The following is a 15,117-nucleotide window of genomic DNA, read 5'->3' on the forward strand; positions in this document are numbered from 1 at the left end:
AAATGCTTTGCTGCATACCTCGGTTGTAACGAGTGGTTATTTCAGTCAAAGTTGCTCTTCTATCAGCTTGAATCAGTCAGCCCATTCTCCTCTGACCTCTTGCATCAACAAGGCATTTTCGCCCACAGGACTGCCGCATTCTGGATGTTTTTCCCTTTTCACACCATTCTTTGTAAACCCTAGAAATGGTTGTGCGTGAAAATCCCAGTAATTGAGCAGATTGTGAAATACTCAGACCGGCCTGTCTGGCACCAACAACCATACCATGCTCAAAATTGCTTAAATCACCTTTCTTTCCCATTCTGACATTCAGTTTGGAGTTCAGGAGATTGTCTTGACCAGAACCACACCCCTAAATGCATTGAAGCAACTGCCATGTGATTGGTTGATTAGATAATTGCATTAATAAGAAATTGAACAGGTGTTCCTAATAATCCTTTAGGTGAGTGTATATATATATATGTTTATATTTTATTTGTATATATCTTTCATCCCTGTTGCTTCTTCATTCCATCAGAGAGATTATCATCATATGAATCATTTCTGTCATATTCATTGACCCTCGTGTCTGGGTTAATCATTTTAATATAATATATAATATTATCCGTAGCCGCACACAGCTTCTCCAGGAACTGCGTCTGGATGACGGCCGCTTCCAGACTAGGAATTTATTCTCCATAGTTTCTGATTCAACAACGGCAGAACGTCAGTGATGACCGACGGAGCGTCTCAACACGGAGGGGCTTTAACAACACACCAGCACAACAATTTTTAGTTAAAAAAATTCAGCTCACGCAAATGAGGCAAATCTTTTGCGTCGCATAATTCACGGTGTCCTTTGTGGATAAAAGCTACTCCTCAAGACACTGAATGTTTTCCATAGTGCAGCGTTGGTTGTCATAGATTTAGTGACTTTTTGAAACTGCTTCTCAGTAGTTGGACTTTTTAATTTCATGTATGTGCAGGAAAGCTGTTGAGTCTGTTAAAAAAGGCTAAAGTTACTGAATTGTTATGTATGTTGTATTACCTTGTCTCCTTGAGATGCACTTTGGGTTTTTTAATTCAAATGCAGCTAATTGAGTGTAAAAGGGAATAAATCTAACTTGTTTTTTTTCTATCTCAGGTTAAAACCGCACCATCTTTTCATAAAATTAATTTGAAAAGCTTTTGAAATGTTATTTGATTGGGGTTATGGTTGGTCCCGCAGCCAGACCAGGGCCCTATTTCTCGTACCTGGCTTACTGAGTTAGCGGGCTAATTTTCAGGATAAGATGATGTAGGTCAGACTTTTCGGTTCCTCGAAGCAAGTTTAGAAAAATCACCATAGCAACACAGCCAAAAATGTAAACCTGCTACCGGGCAGGCTTACTGAAATTCACAGGATAAGCTGGTCACTCCCACCGGACAAAAAAGGCATCTTCCTTCCTCATTGATGAAGGAGCGATATTAGTTATATTAGTTTCATAGGGAGAGAGTTCTTTGAGATTGCCAAGATCCGTTCTCACATCATCATGACTTCCTGTACGTGGCGCAATAGATTCTGCCGACAAGGAATTATTTATTTACGAGAGCTTCTCGAGCCGTGGACATTGGTCACCACAGGCGCAGCCGATTGCCCGTCTCACCGACATAGACTATCAGAGAGAGGGCAAGCTCAAATCGTGGCACCGGCACCTCGTTGAGGCATTTCCGGTGGCACGTCTCAGATGCCGGGGCACCTCCAAGCTGCCGGAGCAGTTGCCACTACTTTAGAGGCAGCACTCCCGGCACCTACGAGTTGCCACTCATGTGCCACTAGTTTTTGATGCAGATTCTACTATTTGAGGCAGCTGCCTCTGTTTGGGAGAGAGGTGCCGCAACTTGATTAAGGTCCTGGAAGATATAATATGTGACGATACATTAAGGTCCTGGAAGGTATTATTCCAAGATGGCGCCGCAGATGGTTGCCTTGGTGTGTTGGTGCTCATTGTTTCTTGTTGTTTTTGTGTAAATGCAACTTGTTTAACTTCTGTGGAACTACTGGACATTCTTGTGAAAGGTGCGCTCACCTTGGCTCACACAGTGAAATGCCGCAGGAGAGGGAAACGTGCCGGCGCGCTCGTGCGTCTCTGTAAACGGGGATCTCGTACAGCGCTGCCAGGAATATTTCTCTCCAACGTCCGCTCATTGTGCAACAAATTGGACGAACTTCAGCTCCTTGTTGGGAGAGACAGAGACTTTTCTTCTTCCTCCGTTTTGTGCTCAACGGAGACCTGGCTCAGTGGATCAATACTGGACTCCGCGTTCCAGCTGGCTGGCTTCCAGCTGTTCAGATCAGACCGCGACACAGAGCTCTCCGGCAAAACGAAGGGTGGAGGAATCTACTCCAACAACGGCTGGTGTAACGACGTAACAGTGATTCTACACGTGAGTTTGCCTCATTCATCCTGGTCGGTGTTTACATGGCGCCCCAGGCCAACGTGCAGGAGGCACAGCGGACACTCGCCAAGCAGATACGGTGTGTGGAGCGGACCTACCCGGACTCTTTAGTTAATGTCCTTGGGGACTTTAACAAAGTTAACCTCAGCCATGAACTCCCTAAATACAGACAGTTAATTAAATGCCCTACTAGAGAGAAGAGCATTCTGGACCACTGCTACACCACAATCAGTGGGGCTTATCACGCCGTTCCTCGTGCTGCTCTGGGAAACTCTGACCATGCCATGGTTCACCTGATTCCCTCATACAGGCAGAAACTAAAGCTCTGCAAACCTGTGGTGAGGAAATTCAAGAAGTGGACCAGTGAGGCTCTGGAGGATCTTCGGGCATGCTTGGACTGTACAGACTGGGATGTCTTCAGGACTGCTACTAACAGTCTGGATGAGTACACAGAGGCTGTAACTTCATACATCAGCTTCTGTGAGGACAGCTGTGTTCCAACCAGCTCCAGGGTGAGTTATAACAATGACAAACCCTGGTTCACAGCGGAACTCAGGAAGCTAAGACTGCAAAAGGACCAGGCATTCAGGAGTGGGGACAAGGACATGTACACAGAGTCAAAATACAGGTTTAGCAAGGCGGTGAGAGATGCTAAACGACTGTACTCTGAGTAACTGCAACAACAGCTATCAGCAAGTGACTCTGCTTCTGTCTGGAGAGGGCTCAGGCAGATTACCAGCTACAAGCCGAATCCGAGTCTAATGTCTAATGTCTAATGTATGCACCTTCCGCCCAACTAAATTCCTCGTCTGTGCAAACATTCCTGGCAATAAACGGTTTCTGATTCTGATTCTGATAGGCTTTAGTAGGCTAATCTTTAGCCAGCCAACCATAAACACAAACTAATAATAATTATACTTTTTTTTCTCTGTCGCAGGTACAGAATGGAGCCAATGGGCGTAAATTACCTCGCAACAATGTTGCCCAGGATATGCGAGACGGTGGGCATAACAATCTACACCAATCACTGCCCGTGCAGCACCTTGGTGCAAACTCTCTAATGCTGGGTTGGAAAGCAAGAGAAATCATGTCAGCGAGTGGACATAAATCCGAAAGCTCCCTTCAAAGCTACTGGGCACCAAATCTCAATGAAAGAGATTGGAGTAATATCCTGGCTGGAGAAGGCACTTCCAACACCAAGCCACCGGCAAAGAGAGCAAGAGTGGTCGGAGGCGATATCATCAGAGAGGAAGGGGACATGAGAAATGTTTTCGACGGTTGCACAATTAATGGAGATATCCAAATCAACATAAACATACGTTAACAACAGCCTAATGTTAGTCTATCAAGTCCCAAGTCACCTGTTACTTTAGTTTATTAAGTTTAAACAGCATATATATACTGTTCGGTCCGCGGTCCACTGTCGGACACTACATATACATACCCAGTGTCTATGAAGCGTTTATGATTGATTTAGAATGATTAGGCCTAATGTTCAAATTAAATATCATTTTATTGAAAGTGTCCCATTGTCATTTATTTTATTTTAATGCCAACTTTTATAAAATGAGCATGGGAATGACGGATAAAAGACGGACAGAAGCAGCGAGAGCACTTCTTTACATCGGTGGCTGAGTGTCATCCTCCACCCTGCTTTCAACCGGCCTGGTCAGTAAATCTGCGATTTACTTTATGATTCTGGAACAAGCAGCCACAAAAGAAGCTCTGCAGGTAGCTGTGCAGTGTCAATGTTGACTAAAAGTGCTTGTTTTTGTCACAAACCGTCTTAGATTGTTATTATAAGCATCTGATATCTTTATGGAAATAGCCCTACTGAAAAGGAAAACCATTTTCTTGACCGTCTGTTTGTTATTGTGGCCAAGTCTTGCTCAAGGAATAATCTCATTGAGAAATCTGAATATGGTAGAGCAACAGGACCCACTCTTTACAGCATTCTTCAGCGTACATTGACAGAGCCTAATTGCACCGATATGATGACATTCAGCCCATGGCCAATTGTGCTTTTTACATGATATTACATTTATTAGGAGCCTTTGTTCAAAGTGACTTACAAAGTGCATTCATACCACGTAAACGTAAGAGCCCTTGTTCTAACAAATTGGAGTTGAGTTGTGCTGACTGCAGATCCTGTTAATCTGGTCAGTTAGCACGTTGAACATTGGCTCTTAGTGACTTGCATAATGTTTTTTGATGTTCTATTACACAGAACACATATATTGTCTATGTTGCTCAGTATCCTCAACGTTCCAGCCTTTGTGCTGCTCAGCCTGCTGTTATCTGGCTTTGTATCTGCTGGTTGACTGGGATCTTAAAGTCTTCACTCTTTGGGTCTTTTCATCAGTCTGTCGGCCAATTGTAAAGGGCTCATTACTGTCTATACCCAGTCTGCCGGCTATGTGTACAACCTTTGGTGTGTACATACTCCCTCGTCCATGCAGCAGTTGCCATTGGACTCCGGTACAGAGCAGTAAGCCAACTGGAAGTTTGTCTTAAAACTGGGTATTCCTCTGAGCAATGCTGAGGGTTTGGTGCCACAAAGTGAAGGGTTCCCTTAATCCTTTGGCAGATCTCCACAGATTTTTTTTCCCAGTTGATGCTGTGACCAGTTTTGGTCTGATCCCCATGCATTGCTTCCCACAGCAACTGCATGTTTTCATACTCCATTCCGGTCTTCCTCTCAGCGGTGGTCTTGTTTTTAGGGTCTGACAGCCGAGCTCTTATGGGTATTGAATGGTTTGTTATAAGTGCTGAGTCCTTTTGACGTAAAGATTCTGGCTAGATGTTCTGAGGTTAGGATCAAGTTGTCCCTGTTTTTTGGAGGTGGAAGTCTCATCATCCAATTATGAAACTGGAAGGCTGGTGTGCACCCACATTTTTTTTAAACTAACACAAGAACCACTCAAAGTCTGAAGTGTAGCAATTAAAGACTCCTGTTACTGAAATCTAAATACTTTGGGTAGAATTTCACCGTCATCATACTGTATATTCAGGAAATAGATGTGAAGGTAGATTTCTTTCACAATCACTTTGTGTTATCAGGTTGTCACAAAATGAGGGTTACATTCAGGTCACATGATTGTATGTTGGCTGGCCACACATGAGGAGACAGCAGCCAAATCCTCTTGATGCTAGGGATGCCCCCCGAAGCTCGGTTCTAAACGGGAATCGATGAAACAGTAGTAAATACCCAGAGTATCGATAAGGTCCGGAATTAACGGTTACAAAAACACAGCGTTGCAAACTTCCTCTCTCTATCTTTGTCTTTGTACAAGGGGTAAAGTCAAGCTTTACTCTGACACACACACTGACTCCGGCTCAGTACAGCATGAGACACATATCATAGCAGACAGAAGAAAAAGATCCAAAATGTGGCTACATTTCATTCCAGTAGATGGTGAAAACTCTTGTCTCAAATGCAATAAAACCCTCACAAGTAAGACAGCCAACAGTTGAGCACAACATTTGGCCAACAAGTAGAACATCAATGTGAAGAAATGCAGAGTTTTCGACTGTTAGTTCTGCATATTGGTCCTCGTCCACTGCAGGTAACATTAGCAGCCATACAGAGTTTGATAATCAGAACAGACAAATAATGGAAAGCTCATTGCTTAAGTTTAGCTGCGACTGTAATTGAAGGATTTTTTTTACTTTTTGTAGATTTTCAGGCTGAGGCTGCAGCCATGACCCAGCAATTACATTATAAAATAGATATAACTTTTAATTATGAATACATATATATAAAAAAAGATTGTAAAAAAATTAAATAAAAATTTAAAGTTTGTGATTCTGAACTTCCCCTGGGCAGCAGTTAAAATGTCTTTAAAGTGAACTCAGAAACATTTCTACCTGTCTTGGGGTCAACAGAGAAGTAGGGCTGTCCCTCCAGGATGCTGTAAACTATCTTGGCGCTGTTCCCGTAGGTTGGATCATCTGCATCTGAGGCTGTCGCTTGCAAAACTGACGTTCCTGCACAGATAAGGGAACACATATTAAGTGATCAAACGGTGAATAGGCACAAGCATCGACCACCACAAAGCAATGGAGAGAGGAAAAGTTAGTGCCTACATCTTTAGTACTCTCATTAACATAATATATTTGAGAGAAAGTTACTTCTCGACCTTGGAACTATAAAAGGTCTCATGGGGAATATATCTCATTATTGTGGCCATTTCGATCCATGGATCATGCCCACTTTTACATTGCCACATCAACACCTATATATTACTACTTTATACATTTCAAATAAAATATTTGAGTGCAAACTAAAGGGAACAGAGGGAAGTCCTCTGGATTAGCTATGTGAGCAGGAGAGCATCGGAGCTACTAACTCTTTCGCCGTGTGACACGCGCTTTTGCATGTTTTCACACGCACTCACGCCACACAACCAATTTCTCACGGCAAAAAAAAATTTGATTTTGGGCCGAGGCGCGTTCGTTCCTTTTCAAACTCCCCGACGATAGATGGCGCTAAGGAGCGCATCTGTAAACCTATTCGCTGCATATACATCCTATTTACCCTAAGGCAGGGGCGGACTGGCCATGGGGGACACCGGGGAAATCCCCGGTAGGCCGACGTCGTTGGGCCGGCCCACCTCCGTCATCAAGCGGCCCTGCCTCTGAGATCGCCGGCCACGACTATATTCTATGGCTCAGAGAAAACGTTAAATTTACTCTACTACATGATGTTGATGATCACTGACTGACATTTATAGTAGTCCTCGCGTCCCTACTCACACTTATGGTTTCCACATCCAGCAGCATGCAACACTACTGATTGCGATCTGTATTCACATTCATGGTTTGGATGTTGCTTGCAGGTTTTCAGGATATTCTGCCATTAATTTAATCCAGACCACCGGCACGCCAGCAGAGTTGAAACGTACATTTAAGTTTCATTTTCGGGGTAACATTATCCCGTAGCCTCTTGACATGTGTCAAGACTAAGAGGCTCAGACGCACAGACGGATTTATCCGGTCATTCTTCAAAATAAAACATTTTTTGATTCTTATAATTTTTTTCATTCTTTCTGTGCGGCCCGGTACTAAGGGGATCTTGCGTCACTTGCTCGCAGACGAAATCCTTTAAAGGAGTATACTGATATTGTTTTTATTACCATGTGACTGCACCTGGGCCGGCAGAGTTAGTTTAGGTTCTGTTACTTAACTTATTGTTTTGTTATGCACCTTCAACTCCCTACACTCCCAACACCCCCCCCCCCCCCCACACACACACACACAGCATGCAACACTACTGATACCACTGATGTTCACACCCCATTGTATGTTCTGTTCTATAATACAGCGCATACTAATTTGACCCTCTGATTACAGTTTCTTTATTGTGTCTTTCTCTGCTGACATTTATTCCTTATGGCTCTGTAGTTATACGTATCATCTGATACTAGCCCAGAGTTAAGCATATTCATCTAGCAAACTATACCTACCTTAGAGTGTTACAATAGCCAGTATCAGTTTATTTCATGTGTCCATCCAGGCAAATTGGTGGAGCTAAATGCACCAACGTGTGTGGCTGCGTGAGCAGCAAAATTTTGGTCACCCCCGACAAAATCTCACTCCAAGGTTTTTTGAAAAGTTGGCAGCAGTCTGGAGCATGCTATACCATACAAGAACAGATCTGTGTATATGCATTATTTTTGTTCTAGCTCAACCTAAATAGATGCTGGAACATTATGAGGAGTACACAGATGAGGAGGGAAATCAAATAAAAAAGGAGAGATGTCTGCTCTCTGGCCAACAAGATGAATGAACTGCTGCTCTTCAACAGAGCAAACACCGACTTTGGCAGATCCGCTGCCCTGTGTTTCACTGAAACCTGTCTTGGTGAGCACATCCCGGACAACTCACTACATCTGCTGTGCTTCTGACGGACTGTCAGGTCTGCAAAGAAGATCATTGGTGCCAGCCTGCCCTCCAGTCAGTACGTGTACTTATCCAAAGTCGGTTATTTCCCACCCTGGACACAATCAGTTCCAACTCCTCCCCTCTGATAGGCGCTACAGAGCTCCCTCCGCCAAAATCACCGGACACCAGAACAGTTTCTTTCCACTGGCCGTCACTCCGATGAACAATTAATCATACTGCACAATTCTTCTGAAGAGAAACGGACACACGCAATTATCCAGATGACTGACATCTGGTTCGAATTAAGGAGACTGTTTGAGGGTGGATCGGCCTTTGAGAAACCGTTGCGGTAATCATTGCGATAATTTAAGTTGGATAATAGGACATTTGATCGACTTTGTTGTACTACATACGAGGAATGGGGCCTATTAAAGTAGCCCGGTCCCTTACCTGGGCTACTGAGGTGCTTTTCCCTCTGGATAGATCTGGCTGACCCGCTCCTGCTGTGCCTCGATCAATTTGCGTTGCTTTGACTTGATTCAGTAATCTACGGACACGTTGTAATGAATCAGTCGTGTTTATTCTTTTATGCCGTGGATGAACATTCATTTGGCCCCTGAATGCCGACTAATAACGCTTTGTTGCTCCAAGCCCAACAGTAGAAGCGGTCAAAACCCTTTGCCCTTTCCGGGGTCCAGCATCTGCCATCAATCGTGTTCTAATTGCATTTATAGATAATCCCAGGAACACAGAACAGCGCCACCCAGTGTACATATTTAGGAACAATAGTTCCCATTTAGCTTCTATAGGGCCCTAGAGTGTACTTTGGCTATAAGTTTCTTCTTTCTTCTGTTGTGAGACTGGTCCCAGTGTGTCTGAGAGGGGTAGCACAGACTAACATAGGGGACTCTTTTCTGGGCTCAGCTCTTGGGCTTGGGGGGCTTTGGAGTGGAAGGGGTCTCGTGGATTTCAGGTGGTTCAAACACATGAATGTTAATTCTCCGATCCCCCACATTTTGCCCAACATGGATTTGTTGGTTTTGTGTAAAATGTATCTGTACCATAGCATTCAGTGTGTAAAGATTCTGCTGGAAGTTTGTACCTGTGAGTAAAGCTATGATGACTGAGTGGACCGCATACTTCACTACTGTACAGGGCAATGCTCTGGATGACACTCAAATATTTTCAGACAGATCTTAAATGGAATTTGGAAACTTCCGGGTGTTGTTATGTTTACACCAGGATAGGTAGAACTCATACTCTGTTTAATAGTATCGTTACCTATGATACACTGGTATTTGTTCTCCTGATTAAACATGACATGGTGTTCTTCATATGTACTAGTGAGGGCCTGAGCACCGACGTAGTCGGAGAGAAGGACCTATTGTTCTTTGAATCTTTATCATAATTATCATACCACTTTCAGCAGAAAAATGAGGCGCTTGGACAACAGTAGCGAAAATAGCAATCTGATTGGGGTCTCGAGCTGCAGAATGACAGATTGGCTCGATAGCGCCCCCTTTTGAGTAGCCCCAATATTGGGTTTTGACATTTTTGGACCATTTCAACCGGCAGTCAGCCATTTCAAATTTTGCATGAATTTCTCATGTTGTTTTTTTACTTAAATAAACTTCTCCTTTGGAATTTATCAGATCAACTTAAAATGTTGTAGCAAAGGGTTTATCGTGCGCCTATACTTTACAATAATAATAAAACAACAACACAATGCTCCGTAGTTTGCACAAGACGGCAACCACTTTAATTATTCTGCAATGTAGGAGCGGTCGGTAATAAACGTGCATTTTCGTAGTGTCACTTCAAATCCTTTTATTGTATATTTATAATTGTATAAGTATTTATATAATAAATGAAAACTCTTCTTGAACAGATGTGTTTCAAAAGGGTGATATCTTAATGCAATCTTAATGCAGTCTTAATGCGATCTTAATGCGGTTAAAATAGGTTCCCCTTCCGCTCTCTAAACAAAAACACACCTGGCTGCACTCAGGTGACGCCTATATATAATAACAATAATAATGCATTTTATTTTTATCGCACTCTTCCTTCAAAAAATCTCAGAGTGCCACACATATAATAAAAACAAATATATATATATACAAATATAACGCCCCCTCATACATCATTGCGTCATCAAACATAACGAATAAAACAAACAGGTAAAACACAAATAATATAATGGCTTCTACATGCATTATTTGTACTTTTACATGTGATACTTTAATTTGATAATGTATTATCAAGTAGGATTTTGAATGCAGTACTATTTCTTGGAATGTATCTTTATATTGTAGTATGCTACTCAGCTACTATCAGCAGTCAATCCTCTTGGTCCGAGCTTATCATGTTTAAGGTCTAGTCTGAGAAACAGCTACCTGTGTTAATTGAATAGCCATCACTGTCTAATACACAGTTTGTTTACATAGCTGAAGGTCAGAGTCACTGAGTTACTGAGAATGAAAATCAAGGAGAGTTTTAAAGTATTGAGAAGGGGCAAAATAACCAAGAGTGAAACAGGAAGGCACAGAATGAATAAGAGACGAGGGCAAGAGAAGAAAATGAAGAAGCCCCACTGAGAAAGCAAAAAAGGTTCAGAAATGAGTGAGAGATGGGAGTTTTAGGCGATGAAGAGCGGAGTGGGATAAATGAAGAGCGCATAGAGAAATAACGCCATTGAGAGAGATGAAAGACTCATATGAGGAGAGAGTCAGACAGTGAGAGAGATAATGATAAATATAGTGAGTGAGACAGGAACTCAAAAGCAAGAAGTAAAGACGGTGAAAAGCATCCAGCTGGTCTTCATGCTCTGTTAGCTCTCTACTTGATTGATGATGGGAATTAGTGGGTGGGTAGCCAACTACTAGGAGATTTATTTAAAAAATAAAAACAAACAGGAGCACATGCCCAAAATATGAAGATATGTTTGTTCCAATTTTCTGAAAATCTACAAACACAAAACATATCTCCCACACCCAACTCATCAAATACAACGGTGCCTCTCTGCATTTGACACCAAAGTATCAAGGCCCCCTTCAGCATTTGTATAAGAAGCAGCGGTCTTTCAACTAACTCTAATGTAAACCCACCATTTCATTACTACACGCTAATAGCACCTGATGTACAAGAGTTATGAAGTCCGCTCATGGCCAGACTCAAGGATGAGTGGAGATTAGGTCAAACAAACACAGACCATCACCCCGGAGACTGCTGTTAGTGTCCTGTGTGAAACAGCGCTGACTTATTATACAGCAGTGTTAAAACATAAACTTTCATACTTAGCTAACGACAGTCAAATTATGAGCAGTTTATTTACATTATAAAAGTAGTATTTATTTATACCCAAACCATGTTTGATTTTTTTTACCTTATGTACTTTTGTTTGCTAAACACAACCAAGTAGTTTTTTGTGTAAGTAAACAAATGTTAAAAAGACACAAGCCATGTAACAAGCAGGCCAAACTGACACGTCGTTCCTGACGCATCTAAAACTGACAGTAGTGATACCTCAAGCGTTATAGTTTAAAGTTAGGAGGGAGGTGGCCAGGTGCAGCTTTGAACAGTTCTAGTTTGTCACCTGCTTTTGTTGCCATTCTCTTTTCTTGTGGATTTTATGTGTCTGTATTGGGCCATTTAATAGTTCTTACATCAACACTGAAAACATACAGTATATTTTTATCTATCTATTTATGCAGTTTTTCACGATAATTTGTATTTATAATTAATTAAATCAAAATTATGATATACCTCAGCCCAGTGATTAACACATTTAAAACTAATAGAGAAATATGTTCAAGGAAATCTGCTGAGGTTCAAACCAAGCATCAGAGTATGGAAGAAAGGTGATGTAAGTGACTTTGAATGTGGCATGGTCTGTTGTGCCAGACGGGCTGTTTAAGTATTTCAGAAACTGCTGATCTACGAAGATTTTCACACACAACCATCTCTATGATTTACACCGAAATTTCCGAAACACACGTTTGAATCATGGATACAATCAGGATGGATCCATGTTGTTTATGCTAAATTCTGAATGTCACAGCAGAAAAAGAGACTCATCAGACCAGACAAAATGTTTTCCATCTGTCCATTCGTTACTTTCTGCTTCCGGGCTCAGCAGGGTATTCTAGATGTCCCTTTCCCTGGCAACATTTTCCAGCTCTTCTTTCTCTCCAGTGTGTTCTGGGTCTACATCTAAAACTGATACTTCTAGCCTCTTACCAGTTGACGTGCCCAGAAAAATGTCTAAGCTCCTATCTTTATCTGTAAGGCTGAGCACAGCCACCCTACAAAGAAGTTTCATTTTGGCTACTTGTGTCCGCAAGCTTAATCTTTTGGTCACTACCCAAAGCTTGTGACCATACGTGCGGGTGGAACATAGAAGTCAGGTAAATCGAAAGTTCTGCCATCCGGCTCAACTCTTTACCACAACGGTACGGTATAAGGCCCACGGCAGTAACCTCACTGGTAAACAAGACTTTAAGATACTTGAACTTCCTTGCTTGGGGAAGTTACTCACTGGCAATCCCCCATGTTTTGGCAGAGAACTATAACCTCAAACTTGGTTAGAGGTACTGACTCATCTCACCCGCTTCACACTGCGCTGCAAACTGCCCCAGTGTGTGCTGAAGGTCTGTTGGAGCAAACGGAACCACATCATCTGCAAGGAGCAGGAAACATTTGTTCAGTCTTCTATTGTCCCAGTTTTTGTTGTTAGCCAACAGGCTTGTGGTTTGCTGAAGCCCATCTGCCTCAAGATTTTACATGCTACTATAAAAGATGTTCTTCTTAGTTACTGTTACCTTTCTGTCAGTTATAACTAGTCTGACCATTCTCCACTGACCTCTGCCGACTGGATATTTTCTCTGTTTTGGACAATTCTCTGTAAACACTAGAGATGATTGTGTGCAAAATACTCAGCAGATCAGCAGTTATAATAATACTCAAACCAGCCCATCTGGCACCACCACCATGCTACCTTCAAAGCCACTGACAGATCGTCTTGATCATGTCAAGGTGCCGTCAACAAGTTTAATCATTCTACGACCACACTGGGCAAAGGTGAATAATTGAAAATGAATATATCAATACTAGACACCATAAAGGCAGGGTTAATAATATTGAAATCGCAAGTACAAGTACACTAGATTTTCAAAATGATCCAACTGAAAAACCAACCCAAGTGTTGCATACTCTCTCAATGAAAGTAGCTAGCAGCACTAGCTCCAAACGTTGCTAAATCTAGCTAACACTGACAGCCTATCAGGCCTCCCTCTAAAGCCACTCCCCCCAAATTAGTATTATGAATTGTTGAGTGATCGAGGAAGAATATGAAAGTAAAAAAGTCTAACTATTATAAACTGAAACCAAACCAAGGATTCTGGTTGTTTAAAACAATTTGAACCCTCTTTCCCTGTCCATCCACACCGTGAGATACAGAAGTGACAACTGAATCTACCAAAGAAACTTAAGGTAAGTATCTTTGGGTGAAGACTTTTGCAGTGCTTGTCATAATGATGAGATGGGGTCAAAAAAGGTGGAGAGAAGTTATAGGCGATATACGTACTCACTTGATAAGGGTTGAGAGGAGTTACAGCCTCCCGCAGGGACCTAAGAGCGTAAGCTGTAAAACACCCTCGACAAAACCTATAACTTATTTTGAAAATAACACAAAAACCTAACGATTTAGCACGGGGCGAGATAAAAGACCGAAGGTGTTATACAAATATCGGATGAGGATTGTCATTTCCTCCGGGATCACTAGAATAATAGCCGACGGAGTGCCACCGAGTTAGGTGCGAGGTCTTGCCTTTCCTACCCAACCCCCACTCCTCCCCTCCTCTTCCCCTGGCAAGACCACCGTTTTCTTCATAAAACTGTTTGTATTTACCTGCTTTAATTTGATCTTGGTGTCTATTTATAGGTAATAAAATATGCTTTAATAATTATCCAAAACGATAATACTAGAATAATGAATGTGCTGATGTAATTGGACATTTAGTGGAAAAATTAACAAATAAGTGTCAATTGATAATTCAACTCATTTAATCAAATAATTTCCTTTCTGTAATGTTCAAATTGAACATTACAACTATATGATATCAAACTGAACAAAACAAATTGCATGGCACTTGACACTTAATTAATCTAACAATAATACATTTGACATTAAAGGTAAATGTGTAACATTGCCAGACTAGTCTAGTCAGCATGGATGGCAAACAAAAACTTGTAACTCTGTAACATATTAACTTAAACATTGCTAGAGTAGTCAATCTGGACGGAAACTATTTATTGTACAGCACTAGATACTGAACTGATATGAAAATCAAGAATTTTGCAGTTGCCATAAAATGATTATGACCAAATGTAAAATAAATATTTTGTTTTGCTTTTTATAGTTTTTCAGTTCTTTAAATGCAATTTGACTTACAATTGCTGAGGACTTAGCCTCAAACTAATATGTAGCACGAAATGTTGGTGCATTCATGTCAATGTCACTGTTCAGGGGGTATCATTTCGATCTGAATATCTGCAGTAACTCCACACATAGGTACAGTCATCGGGCGCATTCATCTTCCAACTGATACTGCTCACATATGCAGCTGCAGAGTGCTATACATGTAAGTCCGAACTGAAAGCACTTGCACTTCCCATGGCAACTTTTCTTACAGGAACATTTGGCCAGTTCCTGACAACTGGCTGTGATGGGGGGTAACGTTGACCAATATACCTGCCATTTCTCTCCTTTCTTTGTCCACCCCCAATCAGCAGGACTGCCAATGTCTGGCCCCAGATGAT

At 41.8% G+C, this 15,117-nt stretch overlaps 1 protein-coding gene across 1 annotated transcript in view; it reads right to left on the bottom strand.

The window, feature by feature from the left end:
* LOC306744240 (cadherin-18-like) overlaps positions 1 to 15,117 on the bottom strand; it is a gene marked incomplete at both ends in the record, with an annotated part of 93,452 nt that overhangs the window by 54,267 nt on the left and 24,068 nt on the right. Inside the window, one exon of the mRNA XM_079226845.1 lies at positions 6,286 to 6,405. Within this exon, the coding sequence (XP_079082971.1) occupies positions 6,286 to 6,405 (120 nt within the window). The remainder of the gene's footprint in view (positions 1 to 6,285; positions 6,406 to 15,117) is intronic.

The sequence above is a fragment of the Taurulus bubalis genome (genome assembly GCF_910589615.1).
Source record: "Taurulus bubalis genome assembly, chromosome: 1".
Classification (NCBI taxonomy): Eukaryota; Metazoa; Chordata; class Actinopteri; order Perciformes; family Cottidae; genus Taurulus; species Taurulus bubalis.